The 27,158-nt window shown below is 47.6% G+C and overlaps 1 protein-coding gene across 2 annotated transcripts in view; it reads left to right on the plus strand.

Annotated features, from left to right (window-relative positions):
- ube2j1 (ubiquitin-conjugating enzyme E2, J1) overlaps window positions 1-27,158 on the plus strand; it is a 135,294-nt gene that overhangs the window by 20,644 nt on the left and 87,492 nt on the right. Inside the window, exons 4-5 of one of the 2 annotated variants that reach the window (XM_072499768.1) lie at window positions 3,704-3,846; window positions 10,963-11,111. In XM_072499768.1, coding sequence (XP_072355869.1) covers window positions 3,704-3,846; window positions 10,963-11,111 — 292 coding nt within the window. The remainder of the gene's footprint in view (window positions 1-3,703; window positions 3,847-10,962; window positions 11,112-27,158) is intronic. The other variant, XM_072499769.1, reaches the window with a different exon arrangement.

Below are 27,158 nucleotides of genomic sequence, written 5' to 3' on the forward strand. Positions count from 1 at the left end.
TTAAATTGAAAATTACATAGTTGCTGGAGGCTGGAAGCTACAAATTGTGAGATTATCCAATGAAACATTAAGTTTCTTTACTTAATCTCAGCTTCCACCATCCTACTACCTCACAGAAAGCAATTAATTCCCGAGAAACAAATTGCAGGTAGCCAATAATACACACAGAATCATTTTTGAATAATTCACTTGAGAGTTGGAACCATCTCAGCTGGGGCATCCTTCTGGTGCTGAGTTTAAACATTTTAGAAAAACATTTGCTTATTCTAAAGAAAGGAGCATTAGACGTATAAGCAGACAATCCTGGGGTACTGCTTATGGATAGTCTGGAGTCTAAAACACATCCGTAGCTAACCAGATCTGTCCCCTTTAAGGCCACTATTTTACATTCTTCTCATAGTGAGTGACCTAAATAGATCAAGAGTTCAGTCACAATTTAGTTGCTATTTGGCAAGGACACTTTCTACATTGTAAGGTTCTTGCTGTTAAGTCAGAAAAACATGTTTATTTCCCTCTGGCTTGACCTTGAAATGTGATGTCTGGTCTATAATAAAGATGGGTAGGACGAGAACACTTATTCCTATAAATTATATTTATCTCATGTTTTCATCCACAGAAACACTGATAAATTATTTGCTGCAACTCAAGCTCATTCGGTCTCAACCACACTATTAAGGCTCTCAATTCTAGCTCTTTTTCAATTGAAGTCTGCTGGACCATTCTTTTTTGTGGTGCATTCCGTCCTGTGTTATGGTATGTTTAATATAGGCTGTAACCTTATAAGGAATACTTGGTTCCTGGGTTGAAGCGAGATGAATGAATCAAAGCTGCAGCTGTTTTTTTCACTGCCCGTCTGGACTGCTCTCCAGCTTCCAGACAAGGATCTATTTTCTGGGTTGGGGTGTCCCTTTAGTCAGGGGTTCCATGTGTTTGGGGGAGGGCCAGGGTTCCTTGATTAGGGGGTCCCTGTTGGGGGAGGTCTTTAATTAGGGGTCTCCCTTCAGTTAGAGGTGCTTATTATGGGAGTCCCTGTGGGGTGTCTGTTTCTTAAGGCAGTCCCTGGGGGTCTCCCTACAAAGGGGGTTCCTGGGGGGGGGGGGTCTCCCTATTAAAGGGGTCCTTTGGGAGCTCTCCCTAGTAAGGCGATCCATGGAGGGGGGGGGTCTCCCTAGTTAGGGAGTCCCGGGCAGGTTTGTCGGGTCACCTGCGTACTTGGGAGAAAGGGCACCCAGGCAATCTGAGGGCGGGCCGTTGCTTTGCGGTGCAGGGGTGGGGGGGGGGGGGGCTGACTTGAGGTGCGGGGTGTGGGTGGCCGCAGGACATTGCTATCGGGCCACCTACTCAAAATGTATTCCTCGCTATGCATAAATTTGCATGGCAAGGGTCACTGAATTGTTTCCCGATTTGCACTCCCAGGGGGAATGTAAATCAGTAGCAATTCTCCTCCGGTGGGAGAATATAGACTCCCAAATGGAGAATCTCGCCATGAGTCTCGGGGATTATTGAAATTTGAGCTGCTGTACATACCTAGACAACGGCTCTGTAAATTTCATAAGTGGTTTCGCATTTTGAGTGTTTTTTCAGGGGAATCGTCTTCCACCCACAGACATTTATATTTGAATGGATTTCCAGAAACAGGTTCATACCATGTGTTTGTCCTTGTTGGTCCAGAAATCTCACAAGGTCTTTTTTGTAGCACATTATCCACTTTTGTAAGGAAAAGTCCATTTTAATTCGTCTACATTGAATAAAGTCTATATCTTGAAAGTTAGCAATGTGATATGTCTTTACAGGGAATGACTCCCTTTTAGTGTTAAACGCTTTTCGTTCATAAACCCATGAACTGGACAAGACATATAAATACTGTGGCTACATGAGAAGGTCAGAAGCTGGGAATTCTGCGAAAAGTGACTCATCGCCAAACTTCCCAAAGCCTGTCCACCACCTACAAAGCACAAATTATGAATGTTGATGGAATACTCTCCACTTGCCTGGGTGAGCGCAGCTCCAACAATACTCCAGAAGTTCGATACCATCCAGAACAAAACATCCAGCTTGATTGGCATCCCATCCACCCCCATAACCTTTCACTCTCTCCACCAATGATGCACAGTGTGTACAATGTACAAGATGCTCTGCAGTAATTCACCAAGGATTCTTTAACAGCATCTCCAAAATCCACAACCTCTACCACCTAGAAGGCCAAGGACAGCAGTTGCATTGGAACACTACCATTTGCAAATTCCCCTCCAAGCCACTTACTATCCTGACTTGGAACTTATATCGCCGTTCCTTCACTGTCACTGGATCAAAATCCTCCGACTCCCTTCCTAATAGCATTGCATCTACACCACATGGAATGCAGTGGTTCAAGGAGGTAGCTCACCTCCATCTTCTCATGGGCAATGGGGGGTGGGCAATAAATTCTGGCCTAGCCAGCAAAACCCCATGAAAGAATATATTTTTAAAAATAGATTGGCAAAGCACAAGAATGGGTATTTCTGGTTGTTGAATTTATTATTGAATTTATTTTATTGAATTTAAAGGGCACATCCTGAAGCAATATAAAGTATGAGTATAAAGGAAGTTGACTTCCTACCAACCTCACTTTTCACTGCAAAACTGTGAAACAAAATAATCCAAACACGTGCACCTTGACTCCAACAGTTTAATGCTTGTAACTATGCTTTTAGCACCAATAATAGTGCCATACTACTAATATGTAGTGACAACATCAAAGGTGCAGTAAAAAGACTGTAAAAATAACAACAGATGGTCTGGAATGAATTATTAAGTTGTCAGAATGCCTTGTTAATTTTGTGCTCCTATTGTACAATCTTGGATGCACCAATCATGCATATTTTAAGTGCCTGTGCCTGCAATAACATTTAAAACAGGCCTGTCCAACACACAGCCTACGGGCTGGATTATAGCCTCCAAAGCTATCCTATGTAATCCCCGAGCCACAGTTCAAAATGTCGGCCAGACAGGTAAGTGAAGTTAAAGATTATGCAAAGGGCTCCTTTTCCAATCACAGGTCGTTCCCCCCCCCCCCCCCCCCCCCCGCGTTTTCTGCCGATAGGCTCACTAATAAAATCAGAAATTTTTGTGGGGGGGGGTGTGTGGGGAAGAGATTCTCTGGGGCACACTGGGAGGAGAGACTGCAGGGTCCTGGCGCTGAGACATTAGCCACAAGACCCTGCATGGAGATGTTGCAGATCCCTGGGTCAGGAGTGGGGGACAAAGCTAGACAGTGTATGAGAGAGTGAGCGTATGTGTGAGAGTGTGTCTGGCTCACTAACAAATATTTACACCCACTATCACAGCGGGCCAGGATGTGAGTGACTATACTGAGACTGGGAGTAAGCCGGACACACATCCTGCTCCTCTCACACTCTTAACAGTCACCTTTATTAATTACACTTTTTCTAAATTATCAATTTATTGTTTTGGCATTGCTTTTATTTTTTTCTCAGTTGTTTCTTTTCCTCATACTGAACATATCTTTGAAATTCATGTATCTACCCAAATTCTCTCATCGGCCGCTTGAGTGAGGGAAAAAAATGGAAATGTGCCCCCCGCCCCAGCCCTCCTCACAGAAAAAGTTTGGTCAAGCCTGTTTTAAAATAATACCCTTTTGCTATCAAACGTACATTTGATGTCTTTGTCATTTTTACATTTGACAGTGTTCTGTTTATTCCAGAATTCAGGAATTGAAAAAGCCTTCCTCTTTGATGTAGTCAGCAAAATCTACATTGCAACAGACAGTGTACCAGTAGACATGCAGACTTATGAACTCTGCTGTGACATGATAGATGTTGTATTTGATATATCCTGCATATACGGGTTAGTAACTGACTGAATTTGTTACAGACCGAAAGCAAAGAAAAAGGTGTAATTCATTAGTAATTTTTTTTCTATTAGTACTAACATTCTAGATATTTGCTTTTTTATTACTACTTCTATTTATTTATTTTCACCTGCCCTTTTAAGTAGAAGATAGGCGGGTTGCTTTCTCCAGATACTGTCAATACCACTGAATTAACAGCCCACAAAGAGACATGTGGGAGAGCCTCTTCATTTTTCACTTCTAAATTTTTAATTTGTTTTTCAGACAGTGCTTTTTAGAAATGCAATTGGCAATAATCAACACCTACCGTTCTGTCCTCTGGTACATTCATGTCAGTGCATCTGCGCACTGTTGTTAAAGGCTAGCTCTGCTCACGTTTTCAGTACCCATACAATACTCTTGCTCTGTTCGTTTCACATCTCTCAATTCTAGTTTTAATTTACATAGCAAGCGTCAAAGAAAAATTAACTCCATATTATCAGTGTCAAAACAACAATCAATTATTCTTCAATTCATAAAAACAAAAGCAAAAGAAAAAACTGCACTTGCTGGTAATCTGAAACAAGAGCAGAAAGTGCTGGAACTCCAGTCAATCAGGCGTTTGTGGAGTGAGAAACAGGGTTAACGTTTTGGATCGATGACCTTTCACCCGAACCCGATTCAAAAACTTCTATCTTGTTGAGCCATATTTTAAAAATATGTATCTGTTTGTTCAAAGTCTTGTTTTCACACTCTGTACTCGGATTCCGCAGATTATTGTTCCATAACTTCTGAACTTCCAGTCCCAAATGAGATTGGGTTTTTGTTTTCCTTTTAATTATAGACAAAGTGTGAAATGCATGGATGTCAGTAATGCGCAACTTAACATGAAACTGAAAAACAAAACTGTAACTTTTAGGCTTTAGAAAATGGTTTCCTTGCTAAGGGAAACTCCAGAAGAAAACTGGTGTGGAATCACTCTGTATTCAAGCTTCCCAAAACTCAGTTGATTTTGCCGACCGGGATCTTCTATTTCCGTATGTTGAGGAGAATTTTAAGATTCCAATATAGTATAGTATATAGAAGGGGTAGTGTGTCAAAAATTGGATAGCTGGTGTACATAATAATAAGGATTGGAGTAGCTCTATTGTTCTTTCTTTGGATTTAACAAAAGCATTTACTGAATACCATGTATTCTCTTTACAAAGCACATTGTAGACATCCAGATTTTATTGCTCAGATTTTCCACTACATGAGCTACTATTGCACACTGCAATTTTTACTTTTTTTGTAAATATTTTTATTGAACATTTTAAAATGTGTACCAATACAAGAACAGTCCCGCAAACCCCCTACCCACCTCCCCCACCCCCAACTGCTGACTGACCAGCTCTTTAAAATACTTAACAAACATTTGCCATCTAAAATGGATCCTCCCAATCAACCTCCTCAGCCTGTATTTAACTTTCTCCCAGTGCAAAAATTCCAGAAGAATCCCAGCCACACCGAGGCACTGGGTGGAGAAGCTGACCTCCAGTCCAGCAGAACAAGCAATCAGCGCTCCCACCTGCAACTCCGGCAGCTCTGACACCCCGAATATGACCTCTAGAGGACCCGGCTCGAACTCCCAGCCCATGATCGCTGACATGGTGCTGAAGAGCCCAAAATGTTTGCTAGCTTAGGACATGTCCAGAACATATGTACATGATTTGTTTGGCCCCTCCCACACCGTTCGCTCATCTGTTACCCCCTCAAACACCCGGCTCATTACTGCCCTCGTTAAATATGGCTGATGCACCATCTTCAGTTGTATGAGCCCAAGTCTCGCGCACGATGACGTGGCATTCACCCAGGCCTCACACACCCCATCCTCCACTTCACCCCCTAGCTCCTCCACCCATTTTGCTTTAATTCCCTCCAGCGAGGCCTCACACTACAATTTTTCCTTCTGAATTCTACAAATTAAGTTTACAAATATGACTTTATTTTTATTTTTGTTTGAAATTAAACACAAATCTCTTACAGAAGTCTGACTGATTTTTATGCTAACTTATTAAACATCTTCCTCAGACAGGAAAGTATTATACAGTTTAAATGCAATTCGTATTTTAAAAAATAAATTCCACTATAATTTGAATGGAGTTAATACTTTTGCAAGTTCAGTGATAAACCATGTTGTCTAAATTAGCCTGACTAAATTTACAAAGACAAAATTCAAGACATTCAGTAAATTTTGCCGGAATTTGCATGTAGCTGGATACTACCAGTGAGTGTTTACAAACCTCCCTGTTGAAATGTTGTCTTGTCCAGGAGCAAATTGGAATCTGTTGGTGTTCCTGAATTACTGTAACAGCTGACGATGAACACAAACCTTTGCCATCAGCAAATGGCCATTTCATTTGATTTCATGAGACACGAAGTCCAACAAATCAGTACATTAACACTCATGGCAAAGACATTGTGCCCATTGTCATTTTTAATGTTACCTTTTTAACGATTTCAGAAATTAAATAATTTATTGGACTTTTTTATTTATTTAGATTTCTTTGTTAAAAGGCAGTTACATTTTTCGGCGTTCACACTAGATACTTCATTTGGGTTCAGGTGGACAGACTCCCGTGACCTCTAAGAACCTTAGGGAGTTTTTACCTTCGTGGTATCTATGTAAATGTAAGCAATCCAGGGGACAGAATCCTTTTCAATGTACTTTCACTTGTGTATAGGATGGTGCCAGGTGATCTCCTCATCCTTTCGTGGGGGAAGAGTATATTATGTAATAAACCTGGGATCAGGCAATAAATAACAACAGTTGTTCTTTTATTTTAACGTTCAATGAGAAAGGCAGATACACCCACTACGAACAGTGAATTTGCAGTAAGTAGAAACTTTTACCCATCTCAGTATCAAAACAAAGAAGCCTTGTTGCTGCTCAAATGCTCAACATTAAAATTGATCACTGAAACACACTAACTCACTTAATATGTGTTGAGAAAATACTGCAAAGAGTTTGTTAGCTTTGTACCCTTGTTGGCCATAGGCTGACTGATGCTGGGTGAAAGTTACCAGATATAACTGCACAATTCACAGTTCTGGGACCCAGGGTTGTTCATGAAATAGATTAAAGAGAACAATAGCCCTTCCCCTCTCACAAACCTTACTATGTCTTTAATTCAGATTTGACCATCAGTCACAGAATGTCAGCTACATAGATTGAAGTATGTGATCGCAGGACATTATCATTTTGTTCAGTTAGTCACCAGAGATATTACGAAACAGAATGACACCCTATTGATTCTGCACTGGACTGGTATGAGATTAAATCCCCTTTTGTTCAACAGGAACAAACCATAGACACCGAGTAATGTCCTCGGCTGTAATAATAATTCTCTGTAGGTTGATGGGTCAGTCAGTCAGCCTGATTTGAATTCTGTGCTTGCTGTAATTGGCAATAGAAAATCAAATAAATAATCCACTATTGAAAAACTATCCAAGGAATTAGGTCAGTGTGGATAATAACTGTCTTTAACTTTTTGGGATGGGAGTTTGAATCTAAACACAACAATATGGAAGACCAGTTCTTTTTTTTCAGCCCTGCCACAAACTCTATCCTCTAGCCATCAATTACTTCCCCGCCCTGGCTGCAGTTTCAGATTGCCCCAGGCTCTTCTCCTCCTCAGCATTCTCTTCACCCCATAAACTTCTGGATCACAAATATCAGGAAGGGATGACCACATCTCTCCTTGGACTGCAAGGCCAATTGGAGGAGTCTCATCACCTTCTATCCAATGAGATGGTGCCATCACTCCAACGCAATTAGGGCAACAGTGTGAGGGTGATGTCCACAGTGAAGAACTTGATGCAGGAGGTGCACTCCATAGCGGGGGATGTCCGCTCCAAAACTCAGTACATGACCTCCATGGCTGATGGCATGAGTTCAATGGTTCAGGGCTTCAAATGTATGGTGCAGACATGAGTGGGAATCCAGGAGTATCAGCGCCAGATGGCAGAGCTTCTGTATCTCTTCCAGCTGCCTCTCCACCCTGTGGAGGAGCACAGGGGCTCCTGGGCAACCCGAAGGGAAGAGGATTGGCAGGAGTTCAGCCTGGGCCTTCCACCCAAGGTGACCTTTGGGGTGTCCTGGCCATCTGACACCCCCACCCCCTCCCTGTGAGTGACACCCCCCCCCAACCCCACACATCGAGGGGGGGCAGCATTGCAACACCGTGCAGCCTAAAAGTAGACCCAGACCTTCAAGATCCAAGCCCTCTGGGAAACATCCACCAAGGTCATCTCTGGCAACATGGTGTAGAAGACAGCAGGCTGCTTCAATCCGTTAATCCTGGGGACATAGTGGGTAGGTGAGGAAGAGTAAGAAACTGTAGGAACCAGTGGGTATGGGTGAACCAAGGCACTAGCAGAAATACACCACTATTGTAATACAGCTCTTATATTAAACATCACTTTGTTCACCTACAGATCGTCACCGTCATTTCTTGGCATCATGCTCCACAAACCCCTGCACACATTCCGTGTTTCATCTCAGTGCAGTGTGAGAATGGCAGCACTATGTCTCTCCCACCTCCCGCACTGATAACTCAGTCAAGATGTGCTGCCACCCTCCATTCCCATCCATGGAAGGTGGCCCACCTCTCCCCCACCAGCATCAATGCTCAATCTTCTCATTTCTGCCCCTCATCTCCAGTAATAAGCCAAGGGCTGACAAAATGTTGAGAGGCTGCCCATCTCTGATGGAAGTTGGAGGAACACACCAGGACCCTTGACCTTGAAGAGGGCTGTAATAGCTGAGATAAGTCTTCCAAAATCTTCGAATCCCGTTGGCAAGACACATTCAGCTCTGTCAGGCAGCCATCATGAGAACCTACTTCTGGCACCACATTAGTGATTTAATATTAGACTCCATGGTGGGAGAGCTATTCACTCCCCAGTCCAAGGTGTCCCCAAACTGAGAGGCTATGAGATCGACCCCAGCTCTTTGGCCCATGCGGGCACTGACCATCACCTAAGGTTTTTCCTCCTCCTGTTCTGACCTTCACTGCCCTCCTTGACCTCCTCCTTATCCGAGGATATGTGTTGCTCTCCCATCTCCTCCTGGTCCAGCTGGTCTCCCCTCTGCAGCGCCAAGTTATGGAGAGTGCAGCAGTCCACAATTATGTGGGACACCCTCTGGGGACTGTACTGGAGGGGACACCTTCGACTGATCCAAGCAGCAGAACCGCATCTTGATCAGTCCAATCGCCTGCGCGACCAGCGCATGTGTTGAAGCATGAGCCTTGTTATACCGAGGCTCTGCTGGTGTTTGTGGCCTCCACCCTGGCATCATCAGCACTACCTCTTGACCCCGAGGAGCCATCCGTCCACTGCTGCTTTCCCTCAAAAATGTCTGGGATCTGGGAGCATCCTAAGATGTAACTGTCATGGATAGTCCCCAGGAAAAGGGCACACAACGGCATTATGTGGTCACAAACGAGTTAAAGATCCATTTACCTGATGAAGGAGCTGCACTCCAAAAGCTAATGATTCCAAACAAACCTGTTGGACTGTAACCTGGTATTGTAAGTCTTCTTACTGTGCCTACCCCAGTCCAACATCGGCATCTCCACATCATGACAAACAAGTTGAACACTGAAGGAGTGGAAGCCCTTACGATTCATGAACGGTGCTGCATGACACCATGCAGACAACAGAGTCACATGGATGTAGTCCATCACCCTGCACCTGGGTCATGCCTGCTAAGTGGGTAAAGCCCATGGCCCTGGCAACCTGGCTCATGTCCCAACCAGGTTTAAATACATGTTGGTCCTCAAAAAAAGGATATCTGTAACCACCCATATACATTTGTGTGTGGATGACTGATAAATGTCACACAGGTCACCCATGCTACCCTGAAATGAGCCACTTTCATTGAGGTTCAGAGCGGCAATAATTTAAGGGCCACGGGCAGTCGGTGTCCTCCCATTCTATGTGGTGCCAGCTCTTGCAGGACGTGGCAAAAGTGATCCACTATTCCCTGGGTCAGATGGAATATTCTCCGTCACTGAAGCTCCAACATCTGCAGGTTGGATGTCTGACGTTGGAAGACCATTTGCCGGTGGTGTCTCATACAAGGCTCCACCATCTGTGGTGCTGCTCCCGGAACAGCCACGGGCCCAACCTCCCCCTCCTCTGCAGGGCGGTGGTCCTGGCCATGTACTTCAACCTCTCTGCTGCTGCTTGATCGCTTTGAGTAGAATAGCCAACTCCATGATTCTTCAGAATCAAACACTATGACAGGAAGAGAACGCCAGAGGGAGTGATGAGGATTCCTGACAGAACCCTGTCCGCCAGCCCTTCGCACCTCTTGGACATTCACCCATGCTGCGGGGATTTCAAAGATGCTGCCCCACCTTCCACTCCCGCAATGACCTTCAACAGGTGAGTGATGATAGATATCATCATCACGCCTTGTTTAGGGGAACACATCAGTGTTATTCTACAACGTTAACACTTTCAATGCTTGGGGCCAACTCAGAAGTGAGGTGATGTTTGGTTAACAACCACTATGTTCAATAGCTCAGTGGATAGATGCATTGTGTGGGGTGTTGTGCCACACCTTAAAGATCAGGAAAGTGTCTGTTTTGATTGTCAACTGTACTGAATTAGCTCGTTGCATTTGCAGAGTAGCAATGGGACCGCTACAAATGGTCATCAAGCTAGAAAAGAGGACATCATCGGAGGCCACTGCTCCTATGACTACTGCTAGAAAATCCAAGTGTGGAGACGAAGGAAGGATAGGACTGAATTCAGCTGTGATCTTTCCCTCATTCCTCAGTCAAAAGCTTTTCTCAATACTTTAACCATCTGAACGATGTTAAAGAGTGGCTGTTTATGTAAAGTAATTCAGTAGGCCGGTGCCATTAGATGTAATTCTGAATGAGTCACTGTCTTCAGGAAAGCAGAGCAGAAATTGGGACGGAAAGAGAAGGCATGCCCACTCGCAAATTAACAAAGCAAATCTTTAGAGTTTGCTGAACTAATCGGTCCTGCTTCCCTAAGGGAAGGAGAAGTGATAAATGCTTTCTGCAGCTTGATATTGCCATCTCAGTTGTTCATGTAACTGTGCACTACTTTTTCAGGCTTCGAGAATTTGGTGGAGGAAATACATATGACAAAGAATCCGTGGCAATCATAAAATTGAACAACACAACAGTTCTGTATCTAAAAGAGGTGACAAAATTCCTTGGTCTAGTATGTTTTCTTCGGGAAGAAAGTTTTGAGCGCAAAGGTAATCTTTTACCTATTTTACAATAAAATTGCTTATCATAAAGATATCTTGTTAGCACATTACTTTTGAAAATTATTGCAGCAAATTCCATATACGTGTATGACTGAAAGTAGACATTTTGTTTATTTTTCTCAATAACAGTTTGCTTTTGACAAAACATAATTTTCTTTACCCGTCAGTCTGGCCTCAATAAAAGTCGAGATGGATTTGCAAGTACAGCATTAGTTATTTTATTTGACTTGCAAGCCGGATTCATTTCACAGAGGCACAGGACACAGAACTAGTCTCCTAGACCCTTGGAAAACGAATGAAGAAGGAGACAAAGGGATTTCTGCAAATACATTCAAATGGCATCAAGTTTCATACACGATTCCCAAAGGTCATCCTATACCCCTCCTGACCTGGCCATACATCCTAATTGGCTCACTTCCAATCCCTTCCTCTGGCCCCCTATTACCCAGCATCCCTTTTCTCCTCCTTTGCTGGACACTCCTCCCCCTTGCTTTGCCATGCGTTCTGAAATCCTTTGTCTGTGAACTCACCAGAATGAGACTGGCCTATCTCTACATTACAGTAACTAATATCTCTAAAACAATTATTTTATATCACATTCGTCACTTTAACATAGGCTATTCCTACGTAACTTAATCTTCGACGTTCTTTCTGCCCCGAATGTCTCTTCATTGGCACATTCAAGATCATCAATTCACAATCTGTAGAACTACTAATATTAACCCAAATATTACAATTTCATCAACATGAGTATGGGCATGCTGCAGTGTCCAGGCTATGCACTACCTTTAAGGCTGTCATTCCAAAAACAAAAGTTTATTTAAGCCACATTTGTCGTTGTTGATCTTTTTTTCTTTTTTGGAGTATTCTGCAGTGGTTTCTAATAGACCAGCTAAGAACTGGCACGGTTCACTGCAAATATAGTAGGCAGAATTTATAACCTTAAGGTAATTTTAAAAAAAAACCATGAATTGGGAAGACCCCACCGACATCTTCACAGGGCACCTGAAGATGGACAATAAATACAGACTTGGTTATGTTGTTCACAGCTTCAGAATTTTAAAAACAAACTCCCTTACTTGTTTAATTTCTTGAGTTCTGCAAAGTATTTTGCTGATCCTACAATACCCGTCTTTGGTTGCTTTCCACAGATGATGCAGCCACACATAAACACTTGTGACTTATTAAAATGTGATCATTTCTAATCGCTTCTCGGCCTTTTGACTAAGATCAAGTGTCTGTAGATTGAGCCTTTGGGTTCAGATCTGGTATGTCTCTCTTGTGGGGACCATGAATTCGATTCAATTTGAATTAGTTTTTTGGAGCAGGCGAGGAGCTGGATTAGGGGTTCGCCCCTGACCCAAACTCTGAGCCCTGGCATGGTAACTCAGAAAAGGAAAAATTAAAAAAAAAATGTGATCATTTCTGTCTGTACTTTCACCTATAACCACCAATTCAGCTTGCAACCAGATATTTATCCATCAAATTGCTGAAGTAATTAATGAGGATATTGTGCATTTTACTGGGTGTTTGAACTACATGTCTGTGATTGTGGAGGGGGAAACTAAACTCTAATCTTGTTTGAAGTGAGTTTTACTTTGGTCCTTCTGCTTTCTAGTTCTATCCCCTCAGTTCAAGTTAAATATTCATTCATTGAGGAATCAGACTTGCCAGGATTAATGGGCCTGAAAAAAGACGTCGACTTCTCATTAAAAACCACAAGCTATTGAGGGGACGTATATGAATTTGGATGTGATTGTTGCCTTTTGGTACTTCCTAGATTACATTGTCTTCTTTTTACACTGCAGGTTTAATAGACTACAATTTTCATTGTTTCCGCAAAGCTATTCATGAGATTTTTGAAGTTCGTACAACCGTACTTAAGTGTCGTAAACAGCACAGAGGACTGCAAAGAAGCAAATTGGGAACTCCCAATGGCACTCTCGGACCTCAGTCGTAATGTTTGCCATATTCGCCGTGTTTCTGCTAGCGTGTTAGCGATACTAAGTAGCTACTGTGATAACAATGCACTGATATGCATGAAGATAATGCTCAGGGTGTTAATACTGATAGAGAAATTGCTCTAAAGCAAGCAATTTGTAAAAGGTATATTTTTCTTTTGCAGATGCTGAAATCATATGTATTTATCATATGTAACTTCTATGTATTACAAGGTCCCTTCCTGCTGAAATTGTAGCAGTTTAGATCAAAGTAAAATAATCCAGTTTAATATGCTATAGCTTTCTGTGTTCACAGGACATGAGTTGACAATTTAAGAGAATGTCAAGTTTCCGACATTTTTATCTCCTACTGGTGCACCTAACTTGAGACCACTTTGTTTTGGTCTCCTGTTTCCTCTCCCAAATAGGTTCACTGGTCCCTCAGGCACCTGCAGGACTGCAACCAAGAAGATTTACAGAGATAAATGTGGCCATCCAGGTGGTTTTGTTGTCCATTGTCGGTTAACATGTCAGGAGATGGGTCATTGCCCCTTTAAATTACAGGAAAATACTTATTTCTTTGTAGAAGCTCAACTGAACTGCATTTCTTATGTTAACAAACTACTAGAAGAGATGTTACTGAGGTAGTTGTCATTGGCTCAATCCTATCTAGCACCTTATCTAAGTAGCCATTCTTCATGGGAGACATGAGGTAAGGACTTGAGGGTTAGCAGGCAAGTCCATTATGTAGGTGGTAACACAGCCAAGCTTGATACTGTCCTTGCGGAATATTCAGAGACTCACAAAAACTCTTCCAGGAGTTGCTGATTACCAGCTGGGTGAGAATATGTCTTGTGGTCTTATAATCAAGGGTTAGGGGTAAGGTAGGAAAGTGGAGTTGAGGATTATCATATCAGATCAATCACAATCTCAATGAATGGCGCAGCAGACTTGATGGGCCGAATGGCCTTCTTCTGCTCCTACGTCTTATGGTCTTTGCCCCTGACTCGTGCAGATATGTTGTGGGTTGCTGGGTTTCAGTGAAACATCTCGCCTATAAGTCTCATTCCATTCTGGGCAGTACAGATTCCAACGGTGGCACTGAGAGAATAAATAGTCCCTTCTGTTCTTCGAAGCTGAACCACTCCAAACTAATCATAGTACAGGTTTGAATTTGACATTGAGATTCCTGAGCACAAGTTGAATTGTGACTTTTAGAGGCAAGATTGCTCAGAGATGAATACTTATGGTGGTATTCTCCACACCCCCGCCAGGTGGAAGAATCTCGGCATGCCGCACCGACCCCCGACTCCCACCCGCCCCGAAACCAGCGCCGCGCGAATCACGGCGGGCCGCTCGGAGAATCGCCACAAACGGCGAGCGGCGATTCTCTGGCCCGGATGGGCCGAGCGCCCGGCGTAAACAGCCTGGTCCAGCCACACCTGGTCGCTGCCGGCGGGTACTCGTCGCAAAGGTTTGGGGGGCGGCCTGTGCAGGGGGGGGGGGGGGGGGCTCAGTTCCCGGGGGGGTGGCTCCAGAGTGGCCTGGTACGCGATCGGGACCAACCGATCGGCGGGCCGGCCTCTCTGTCGGCGGGCCTCCTTTCTTCCGCCGGCGAACCTGGATCCATCTGCCATGTTTGTGCAGGGCGGCCTGGGGGAGGACGGCCACTGCGCATGCGCTAGTTGGTGCCGGCCCAACTGCGCTTGCGCGGGACCCAATACGCCGCGTCTTTTACGCGACGCCGGGTCTCTGATGCCGCGCCGATGCCGCGCCCCCGTAAATCGCACAAAGCTCCTGCTAGCCCAACGGAGGGGGGAGAATAGGGGTCTGGGAACGGGCGCCAACGCCGGAGTAAAACACTCCGGTTTTTACTCCGGCGCCGGCATTTAGACTCCTGTTGGGCGAATCCCACCCTCTATAAGGTAACGGGGCTCTGATACCTTGGGCGGGATTCTCCCGCAATCGACGGGATGGCCCGATGCTGGCGCCAAGAACGGCGCGAACCACTCCGACTTCGGGCCACCCGGAAGTTGCAGAATCCTCCGCACTTCCGGGGGCAAGGCCGGCGCCGGAGTGGTTGGCGCCGTGCCAACTGGCAGCGAAGGGCTGCCGTGGTCCCACGCATGTGCAGAACCACCGGCGTGTTTCCTGCGCATGCGCAGGGGGTTTTCTTCTCTGCGCCGGCGATGGGGGAGCCCGACAGAGGCTGGCGCGGAGGGAAAGAGTACCCCCATGGCACAGGCCCGTCCGCAGATTGGTGAGCCCCGAACGCGGGCCAGGCCACCGTGGGGGCCCCCCCGGGGCCGGATCCTCCCCCCCCCCCCACCCCCCCCTGCCGAGGACTCCGGTAGACGGCCTACCAGCCAGGTCTCGCCGTGATGGACCATATCAATTTCACACCGGCGGGACTGGCCAAAAACGGACGGCAGCTCGGCCCATCGGGGTACGGAGAATTGCCGGGGGGGCCACTGCCAACAGCCCCCGACTGCATGGCGTGAACCCTGCCCCCGCCCGAAAACCGGCGCCGGAGAATTCGGCAGCCGGTTTCGGCAGGGCGGGTTCCACGCCGCCCCCCCCCCCCGGCGATTCTCCGACCCGGAGGGGGGGTCGGAGAATCCCGCCCCTTGTTTTATTTTAACTGAAACCAAAGAGTACAAATTCTGTTGAACTAAGCAGAAGTTCAGTCCTTTTTGAGTGCCAATGCGCTATGTCTATTATGCAGTTTTAGTCAGATGGCAATCTATGATGTAGCTTATGTAGCTGGCTGTTATTTATATTTTGTTCTGGCTGAGAAAATAAAATAATATGCTGATTTAAAAAAGAAAAGAGGCTCATATGTAGGACTAATAAGAAAATATATATATTTTAAAATGTTTATCAAATAATGTTCATAATAAACAAAATCATTCAAAACAATAAACCAAAGTTACACAATCAAAGAAGGAGACTAGCTAGCAAAAGTACACATTAACCCCAAAAATTAAACTAAGCCTTTAACAGCTGACAGTGACTAGCTCCTTAGAAAAGGAAATGAATGGCTATCATCTTAGGTGGAACCCTTCCACCAATCCTCTAATGGTGTACTTAACCTTCTCCAAATGTAAGAAAGACATGAGGTCACCCAACCAAGCCGAGGCACTGGGCAAAGTAAAAGACCTCCACCCAAGCATAACCCGCATCCGGGCTATCAACAAGGTGAAGGCAAGGACATCCACTTTCACCCCCGACTGAAGCACCGGTGAGTCTGAAACCCCAAAAAATGGCTACCAGCGGACTCGGAGGCAAATCAACATCGAGTATTTCCGACATGATGTTGAAGTAATAGGCCCAAAATTTAACAACTTGGGACACGACTAGAACATATGAGTGTGGTTAACTGGCTCCCAAGAGCTACGCTCACACTTGTCGTAAACATTGGAGAAAAATTCACTCATCCTCGCTTTAGTCAGAAGCGCCCTGTGTACCACCTTGAATTGGGTCAGATTTAGCCAAGCACATGAAGACGTGGAGTTTACCTGTGAAGGGCCTCACTCCATACCTCGTCATCCAGAATGGGACCCAATTCATCTTCCTATTTTGCCTTCACTTCAGTCAACGGAACTGGCTCTCCGGAGAGGATATGGCCGTCTCCGTCTAAAAAAGTCCCCTGCCAGACCCAGCCAAAGACAGAATACTCTTCAACAGGCAAGAGGGTGGCACCAAGGAAAAGGAGTGAAAAGCCTTGCATGAAAAATCACGAATTTGAAAGTATCTGAACAGACTGGAACCAGGCAGTTGGAATTTCTCCGTCAGCTCCTGAAAACTGGCAAACCTCTCCTCGACAAACCGATCTCCAAACCCTTCCCCCCCTCCTGTGACTTTAAACGTTGAGTCCAAACCCGCTGGGTAATTATTGCAGATGGGGGCTAGTGAAGACATGGAACAGAGTTTAAAATGCTGACCAAACTGCTTCCAGATTCTCAGGATGGACACCACCACTGGATTCTGGGGAAAATCTTACCAGAGAGAAAGACAACAATGTAATTATTATTGCACCAAAGCTAGAAACCGCGCAGGAGCTCACTTCCAGTTGTCCCCATTTGGAACCAGGATCACTGAACCACAACACGATCTTCTGAATATTGGTTGCCTAATAGTAAAATAATAAATTGGGTAAAGCCAATCCCCTGACTGCCTATCTCTTTGGAGAAAAGCCCCACGATCCTTGGAGTCTTACCCGCCCAAATAAAGGGGGAAATTAATTTGTTGACTTTAACACAAAAGGACTTGGGGAGAAAGATGGAGAGACATTGAAAAAGAAATAAAAGGGGCAGTCTGGTGGCGCAGTGGGTTAGCACTGCTGCCTCACGTGCCGAGGTCCCAGGTTTGATCCCGGCTCTGGGTCACTGTCCGTGTGGAGTTTGCACATTCTCCCCATGTTTGCGCGGGATTCGCTCCCACAACCCAAACATGTGCAGGGTAGGTGGATTGGCAACACTAAATTGCCCCTTAATTGGAAAAAATGAATTGGGTACTCTAAATTTGAAAAAAATGAAAAAGAAATAAAAATCTTGGGAGTACGTTCATTTTAATAGTCTGAACTCTCCCGCCAAGGACAGGGGGAGGTAATCCAACCTCTAAATTGGACTTGACACCATCAACCAGACGAGTATAATTTAATTTATGAAGCAAGGCCCAATTGTGGGCCACTTGGATAATGAAAGCTAGTCTTGGTAAAGCGAAAAGGTAGCATCCCGGGGGGTTGACTTGAAAGCATTCGCTCTTGTCCAAGTTCAACTTGTACCCCGAGGAACCAAAACTCTTAAACAGCTTCATTATCTTGTCCACAGAGGGTACTGGGTCCGTAATATAGAGAGTAGGCCATCCGCGTAAAGGGAAACCCAATGCTCCGCCCCTCCTCTATTTATTCTCCCTCCACTTAACAGAGGAGATCTGCAAGCGGTTCAATTGCCAAGGCAAACAGGAGTGGAGACAGTGAATGCCCCTGTCCTGTGCCCCTATTCAAAAGGAAGTAGCCAGAGTTCAGAGCATTCGTATGAACACTAGCAGTGGGGGGCCCTATACAGTTATCAAATCCAGGAGATAAACTTGTCTAAATCCAAACCTCCAAAGAATCTCAAACAGATACTCCCACTCCACTCTATCAAATTCCTTTTCAGCATCTCGGGTGTTATAACCTGCCTACTGACGATTGGCTGGGGACTAATGATTATCCCACAATCCTATGGGAGTATGAACTTCCCCAATGAGGGGGGCGGAGAAACTCCTACTATAAATAAGCTGGCCAGTCCAGGAACCAGGAGGAAGGAGAAGGTAGCAAGGGAAGTTACTGCTACTACTATGTATATATTGTTATAGTAAATAAACTTTATTATTTTGTATCCTTAAAACTCGTGCTGGATTCTTCGGGGCCCTTACAAAACTGGCGACGAAGGTAAAAGTGAATAGCTGTCTACACTGCTGAAGCCACCTCCCTGGATTTTTGTTGGATACAGGTTGGAAGTTGTTTTCTATTATACCATGCCTCTGTACGGACGTTTGGATGTTTTTGATGCTGCGCTGGAAAGCTTGAACCAGTACACGCAACGGATGCGTTACTATTTCCGGGCAAACAATATCACTGAAAACGAGCGCCAGGTGGTCATATTGCTCACCGCCTGCGGGCCGCATACGTTTGGGGTGATTAGGAGCCTTACGTACCCAGCTGCGCCGGACACCAAAACGTTTGACGAACTTGTGAATATAGTGGGGCAACACTTTAACCCAACCCCGTCCACGATAGTCCAGCGTTACCGATTTAATACCGCTGAGAGGACCCCTGGAGAATCCCTTGCCGATTTTTTTATCCAGGCTACGCGGGATTGCGGAATACTGTGACTATGGTGAGACCTTGTCAGAAATGTTACGCGACCGTTTGGTTTGCGGTATTAACAATGCGGCCACCCAGAGAAAGTTGTTAGCGGAGCCAACATTGACTTTTCAACAGGCAATACAAATAGTCTTGTCCCGAGAGAGCACAGAGCGAGGAGTACAGGAGCTACAGGGAATGGAAGTGCATGCCTTGGGGCGAAACCCTTTCCGCCCAAAAACGTCCCCCCGCACTCCTGCGGTACCTTGGGCGAGGCAACGACCAGACCGACGCCAGTGGCCATCGGACATTCCTCCCCGAAGGGAGCCTTCTCCAGAGCCAATGGATGAGGAGCCATGTCCGTGTCAGACTTGTAGGCGCCGACCCCGTCGCGGACGGCGGTCCTGGGGACGCCAGAGGCGCCGTCGTTCCGACCGAAACTGGGACCAGCCCAGGGGCCGTAACTGGGACCAGCCCAGAGGCCGTACCTTCCATGTGGATGAACCTGCGGCGACCACTCCTGAGGACGTGGAGACGGAGGACGACTGCCTGCAGCTGCATTGTGTGGCAGCTCCCCGTGTGGCCCCCATTAAGGTGACAGTACGGGTCAATGGCCACCCGCTGGAGATGGAGTTGGATACTGGCGCAGCGGTCTCCGTGATCGCCCAGAGGACATTCGACCGCATCAAGCAGGGTATACAGACCCTTACACTAACTGACTCACAGGCCAGGTTGGCCACCTACACGGGGGAACCACTGGACATTGCAGGAAGTACAATGACCCCTGTTGTCTATGGACGCCAGGAGGGGCGTTTCCAACTTATCGTAGTGCGTGGCCATGGGCCCAGCCTGTTGGGTCGGGACTGGTTGCGCCATTTGCGGTTGCAATGGCAGCACATCCTCCAGTTTCTGGAGGGTTGACTGAGGTGCTAGGACGATACCCAGAGGTATTCCAGCCTGGTCTGGGGAAAATAAAAGGGGCCGTAGCCCGTATCCAAGTTGAACCAGGAGCCACACCGCGCTATTTCCGGGCGCGCCCAGTGCCTTACGCTTTGCTTGAGAAGGTAGAAGGGGAGCTCACTCGTTTGGAGAGTTTGGGTATTATCAGGCCTGTCCGTTTTGCAGACTGGGCAGCACCAATTGTGCCAGTAATGAAGCCAGATGCCACAGTTCGCTTGTGTGGCGACTATAAACTTACAGTGAATACAGTTTCCCGACTCGGCCGATACCCAATGCCTCGCATAGAGGATCTCTACGCGAAACTTGCAGGCGGACTCTCATTCACAAAATTAGATATGAGTCACGGCTACCTGCAGTTGGAGCTGGACCCTGCCTCCCAACCATATGTAACAATTAACACACACCGGGGCCTGTATGAATATACACGGTTGCCCTTTGGAGTATCCTCTGCCTGCGCAATTTTTCAACGTGTTATGGAGGGCATTTTGAGAGGTTTACCACGTGTGGCTGTCTACCTAGATGACGTGTTGATTACAGGGACGTCGGAGCAAGAGCATTTGGAAAATCTGGAGGCTGTCCTTAAACGCCTTTCGGAGGCTGGAGTCCGTTTACGTCACACAAAGTGCGTATTTCAGGCAAAAGAAGTAGTCTACCTAGGTTATCGGGTGGACCGCGAGGGTCTGCACCCCGTCGCAGAGAAGGTGCGTGCAATTCAACATGCCCCCACCCCGACTGACACTTCGCATCTTCGTTCTTTTCTCGGTCTCGTAAACTATTACGGGAAGTTCCTCCCCAATCTGGCAACTACGCTGGCCCCCTTACACCTGCTGCTAAAGAAAAATCACACCTGGGTTTGGGGTCAGCCGCAAGAAACCGCTTTCCGGCGGGTAAAGCAACAATTGTCGTCGTCTGGGTTACTAACCCACTATGATCCGGGAAAGCCTTTGCTCGTCACATGTGATGCATCCCCGTATGGTATTGGGGCTGTCCTGTCCCACAAGATGGAGAACGGGGCCGAGCGACCGATAGCTTTCGCCTCCCGCACATTGACTGCAGCGGAGAAGAAGTACGCGCAGATCGAGAAGGAGGGCCTGGCAGTGGTTTTCGCGGTGAAACGCTTCCACCAGTATGTGTACGGCCGCCATTTCACTATCGTGACTGATCATAAGCCCCTGCTGGGACTCTTCAGAGAGGATAAGCCGATACCGCCCATTGCTTCTGCACGGATCCAGCGCTGGGCTTTGTTGCTTGCTGCATACGAGTATTCTCTGGAGCACAAACCAGGTACGCAGATAGCAAATGCCGACGCACTGAGCCGATTGCCTTTATCGACCGGCCCCATGTCGACCCCCACGACCGGTGAGGTGGTCGCAACCCTAAATTTTATGGACACCTTGCCTGTCACGGCATCACAGATCCGTGAGTGGACCCAGATGGAGCCAGTCCTGTCAAAGGTTCGGCACATAGTCCTGTATGGTGGGCAGCATAGACAGCTCCCAGGCGAGTTACGGGCATTTTCCTCCAAGCTGTCAGAATTCAGCGTGGAAGACGGCATCCTCTTGTGGGGGACGCGTGTGGTTGTCCCGGGAAAAGGCCAGGAGCTGATATTATCAGACTTGCACAATGGGCATCCGGGCGTGACCAAGATGAAAATGTTGGCCTGGAGTTATGTCTGGTGGCCAGGCCTCGACACCGACATTGAGAAGGTGGCCCAAAACTGCTCCATTTGCCAGGAGCATCAGAAGCTTCCGCCGGCCGCGCCCCTACATCACTGGGAATGGCCAGGGCGGCCTTGGGCACGCTTACATGCAGATTTCGCAGGCCCTTTTCAGGGATCCATGTTCCTTCTACTAATTGACGCCCAGTCCAAATGGCTGGAGGTGCATAAGATGCAGGGGACAACGTCCTGCGCAACAATTGAAAAAATGCGTTTATCATTTAGCACGCATGGCCTCCCCGAGGTGCTGGTCACGGATAATGGCACTCCATTCACGAGTGAGGAGTTTGCTAGGTTTACAAAGATGAACGGCATCCGCCATATCCACACTGCCCCTTACCACCCGGCTTCAAATGGGTTGGCAGAGCGTGCAGTGCAAACATTCAAAAGAGGCCTAAAGAAGCAGTCTTCCGGATCAATGGACACGAGACTGGCTCGGTTTTTGTTTACGTACAGGACCACCCCCCCATATAGTGACTGGGGTAGCTCCCGCAGAACTCCTAATGGGCCGGAGACTTCGCACCCGCCTTAGTATGGTCTTCCCGGACATTGGCGCAAAAGTACGCCGCACACAAGAACGGCAGGGACCGGGATTGTCTCAGCATCGTCCGATTCGGCAGTTTGCGCCCGGTGACCCAGTATTCGTGCGGAATTTTGCTGGTGGTGCCCAATGGGTTCCTGGGGTAATCTTTCGCCAAACGGGCCCTATATCGTACCAAGTGCAAGCCCAGGGTCGTCTCCAGCGAAAACATGTAGACCACGTCCGGTCCAGAAGATCATCCCCGCAAAAGATTCCCCGCCCCCGGAGCTCAGTTCAACAGCGGCAAAGACCAGAAACAAGGGAAGGTAGTCCTCCAAATCTTCCACTGGTGCCTCACTCGAAGCCTGCGCAGGTCATGACGGGACCGAATGGGGACAGAGACGCTGGCATGACGGAGGCAGCAGACTCTGACTCCGAGATGGAGACACAGGATGAATCAGAGGGGGAATCCTCGGGTCCACAGGCCGTGGATGTACAACCGCGCCGTTCATCACGGAAGCGCCGGTCTCCGTCTCGTTATACGCCGCCTGATCCAGCGCCGCGTGCAAATGGCGTCCGGCCTGCGGCCAAACGAGTTCGACGCCTTCCTTCGCCAGGGCCTACGGTGGATTCCTTGGACTTTGGGGGGGAGGGATGTTATAACCTGCCTACTGACGATTGGCTGGGGACTAATGATTATCCCACAATCCTATGGGAGTATGAACTTCCCCAATGAGGGGGGCGGAGAAACTCCTACTATAAATAAGCTGGCCAGTCCAGGAACCAGGAGGAAGGAGAAGGTAGCAAGGGAAGTTACTGCTACTACTATGTATATATTGTTATAGTAAATAAACTTTATTATTTTGTATCCTTAAAACTCGTGCTGGATTCTTCGGGGCCCTTACAAAATCGGGAAACAATCACCTCTGGTTTGGGCACCAAGGAGGGGAAAAGGCAACATTTAGCAGGCAACATATATTGGCTGGCAATTGCTGACCCTTAATGAACCCTGTCTGATCCTTCGGGATCACTTCTGGGAGGCAGGGTTCAAGCCTCAGCGCCAGCACTTTGGCAAGTAACTTAACATCCGTATTTAAGAGTGAAATAGGTCGATACGACCCACACACTGTTGGGTCTTTGTCTTTCTTGAGAACCAAGGTGGTAGAGGCCTGTGTGAGGATAGAGGGCAACGAATCCAGGGATAAGGAAACATTAAACATATCCAGAATTAAAGTAACCAACTCCTCTGTAAACATCTTATAAAATTCATTGGGGAAGCCATCCAGACTGGGGGCTTTACCAGTCAGCATCAACCCAATGCATTTCAGAATTTCCTCTGGGCCCAATGGAGATTCCAACTCCTCGCTCCTCTCCCCATCACAGCTGGGATGGATAAGCTGCCCAAAATGTCAGTCATGACCGCTCCCTCAGCCGGAGGTTCTGATCTACCAGGAGATCCCGGTAGAACGATTCAAAACCTGCATTGACCTGAGGAGGGATGGAAACCAGACTGCCACTTGAGTTATGTACCTGTACGATCTCCTGGGAAGCCGCCAGTCACTCAATTGGTGAGCTAAGAGGCGGCTGGCCTTCTCCCCATTTTCATAAAACATACCTCTCAAGTGTCGCAGCTGACCCACCGCTCTGTCTGTTGACAATAACTCAAATCGTATATGCAGCTTTTTCCTACTTGCCAACAACTCGGGTTGTAAGTACTGGCGGTCCACTTCAAGAATGGAGTCCACCAGCCTCCTGCTGTCTTCACCATCTGCACTTTGTAGGAGATAATCACTTTTATTAAATTTTATATATTCCCCAATGGTGGTGGACAAAATATTTTGTCTGCTAATGATGCTGTGTCCAATCTCCATGACAGGATGCTGGGAGGGGCCTGACTCTAGTGCCAAATCAACAAGGTGCGGACATGATCCAAAATCACTATCGTTGAGTAATCAGCCACCATCACAAAAGGAAGGTGAGACCTATCCACCACAAAAAAAAATCAATCCACGTGTATACCTGATGCACATATGAGAAACATGAAAAATCTTTAGCACCTGGGTGCAAAAAGCGCATAGGATCTACCCTGCCCCCCCAAAGCCCAGGCCATCTCTGATGGATTCAGAGATTTGGGCTTGTACCGATCCAGATTAGGGTTCAGAACACAATTTAATTCCCCACCCAAATTAAGCTGATGCGAATCTAAATCAGGGAGAGAAGCCAGCAAATTATTAATAAAATTCGTATTGTCCCAGTTTGGAGCATAGATATATTAACCGGAACCACTGGAGTGCCCGCCAGAGAGCCACAGACCATAACATGTCTGCCATTGGGGTCAGCCAAGATCTTAGTGGCAGAAAGCTGAACCCTTTTATCAATTAATATTGCCGCAGCCCGGGCCCTACCATCAAAATCCAAATGAAAGATTTGTCCCACACACCCCTTCCACAGCCTTGGCTGGTCTCTGACCTGCAAATGAAACACAACATTGGAATTTAAACTTTTGACCTTTTCACTGCGCAATTCAAGCCCCTGACAGACCAGGTGACCAAACAAATTGGGGGTCTCCCATGCCCCCTCAATCCAGCGGCAGCCATTTCCACCAAGAGAGATTATCCAATAGACGCATAAAAGGTACACCAACCAGACCCACCCAAGATGGCCACCAAACCAAATCACAGGACTAAACAAAGAAAAGTCTGCAGTCACCGTCAGCAATCTATCCCCAACCCCTACCCCCTCGGATGCTACCCAACTCAAATATGCATTGTAAGGATGCTCCTATTTAAACCTGATTTCCCTCGTGTATTTCCTTTTTTATGTTATCTTGGATGTTGTAACTTCTGTATCTGGACGATTACAACCCCCCCCGCCCACCCCCCCCCCCCCCCCCCCCGCCCTCGGCAGAGGTGCTATTTGATTTTGATCTGGCCTCAGGGCACTACCGGTACCAGTGCTATTTGGTCTAGTCCAGTAATGACATATTTTGATGGACTTGGCTGGCAGCAAATTGGCTACTTTGATATCCAGGGACTTGACTGGCTCTCGATGATGATTGGTGCCAGTGTTCCAGAATGCTCTGCCAAACTCCATTTTGGAATGGTTCCATTTTGTAGAGTGAAGTTCACTTTTTGATTAAGAGGCTTGGAGAGGGACTTCCGGTTGCGGCTATGCCTAGGTAGGTCGCACGTTCGGTAGCTCCTGCCGGGAACGGACTTTTGGGCTCTCTAGAGGGGCCCCAACGGCAATTGTTCGATGGCTTCCAGTGTGGGAAGGTGACAGCAAGGTCCCCCCGACATTATATGGATTGGACCAGGAGTGGAGCGGTGAAAAAAGTGATCTTGGAGCAGCGAAAAGTGAGAGGGAGAAAAAACAAGATGGTGGTTGGTGGAGACCAAGCAGCATGGTCGCAGGAGCAGCAGGGGTTTCTTAAACGCAGCTTTGAGGAGCTGAAAACCGAAATGCTGGCGCCAATGAAGGCGGCGATTGAGAAGCTAGTGGAGACCCAGAAGGCCCAAGGGGCGGCGATCCGGGAGGTGCGGCAAAAAGCCTCGGAGAACGAGGACGAGATCTTGGGCCTGGCGGTGAAGGTGGAGGCGCTGCACAAGAGGTGGGCGGAAAGATTTGAGGACCTGGAGAATAGGTCGAGGAGGAAGAATCTTCGGATTCTGGGTCTCCCCGAAGGAGTGGAGGGGCCCGATGCTGGGGCATATGTGAGCACGATGCTCAATTCGCTGATGGGCGCGGGAGCCTTCCCGAGGCCTCTGGAGCTAGATGGGGCTCCCCGGGTCCTAGCAAGGAGATCCAAGGCCAACGAGCCACCAAGGGCTGTAGTGGTGAGGTTTCACCGCTTTATGGACAGAGAGTGTATCCTGAGATGAGCCAAGAAAGCGCGGAGCAGCAGGTGGGAGAACACGGAGATCCGAATCTACCAGGACTGGAGTGCAGAGGTGGCTAAGAAGAGAGCTGGTTTCAATCGGGCTAAGGCGGTGCTCCATCAAAAGGGGTGAAGTTCGGCATGCTGCAGCCAGCGCGATTGTGGGTCACGTTCCAGGATCGGCACCACTATTCCGAAACGCCTGATGGGGCATGGAGCTTTATACGGACTGAAAAGTTGGACTCAAATTGAGGGTTTGTTGTGGGGGAATGTTTACTGTGTATATGGTGTTTATTACGTTTAGGGAATGTTCCTTTGGTTTGGGTGCTGGATGGGGATGGGTGAAGGGAAGACTGTGGGAGAGTGTGGGCGTCAGTGTTGGAGGGGCAGACCCCCACGAAGGAAGAGGGGGAGTGGAGGCCCAGGGATGGGGAATTGGGGTAAGGCCGCAAAAGGAGCTGCGCCAGAGGGGGCGGGGCCGGCTCAGGAAAGCGCAGGCTTTTTCCCGCGCTAGGGAAGGACGGGGGTGGGGGCCGGGGGGGGGTGGGCGGTGCTGGAGAGGAGCGCACACTGACTGCCAGGGAGGATTCTCACACTGGGGGGGGGGGGTCGATGGAATGGCGGGAGAGGCCGGGGTCAGCAGGAGTCAGCTGACATACGGGAGTGTTATGGGGGGAGCAAAAGGGCTAGATGTGGATCTAGTGGGGGGAGGGGAGATGGGGGGGTGTAGGGTCGCTGCTGTATTGGCCAAAGGGGAGCTGGAGGTAGGAGAGGTGGTCGGGGCAGGGGTCCACCGTCTGGGGGACTGGAGGGTGCGGGAGGTGCGGGCACGTGGCTGGCCTAGAAAAGATGGCTAGTCGGCGGGGGGGGGGGGGGGGTTGAGGGCCCGGGTGTTCGCGCACTTAAAGGGACTGAAGGCAGACGTGATTATGCTCCAGGAGACACATTTGAAGGTGGCAGATCAGGTTAGGCTGAGAAAGGGATGGGTAGGACAGGTATTCCATTCAGGGCTGGATGCGAAGAACAGAGGGGTTGCAATACTGGTGGGGAAGCGGGTGTCATTTGAGGCAATGAATATTGTAGTGGATAATGGAGGTCGATATGTGATGGTGAGCGGTAGGTTGCAGGGGGTGCGAGTGATACTGGTAAACGTATATGCCCCGAACTGGG

Source organism: Scyliorhinus torazame, chromosome 4 (assembly GCF_047496885.1).
Source record: "Scyliorhinus torazame isolate Kashiwa2021f chromosome 4, sScyTor2.1, whole genome shotgun sequence".
Classification (NCBI taxonomy): domain Eukaryota; kingdom Metazoa; phylum Chordata; class Chondrichthyes; order Carcharhiniformes; family Scyliorhinidae; genus Scyliorhinus; species Scyliorhinus torazame.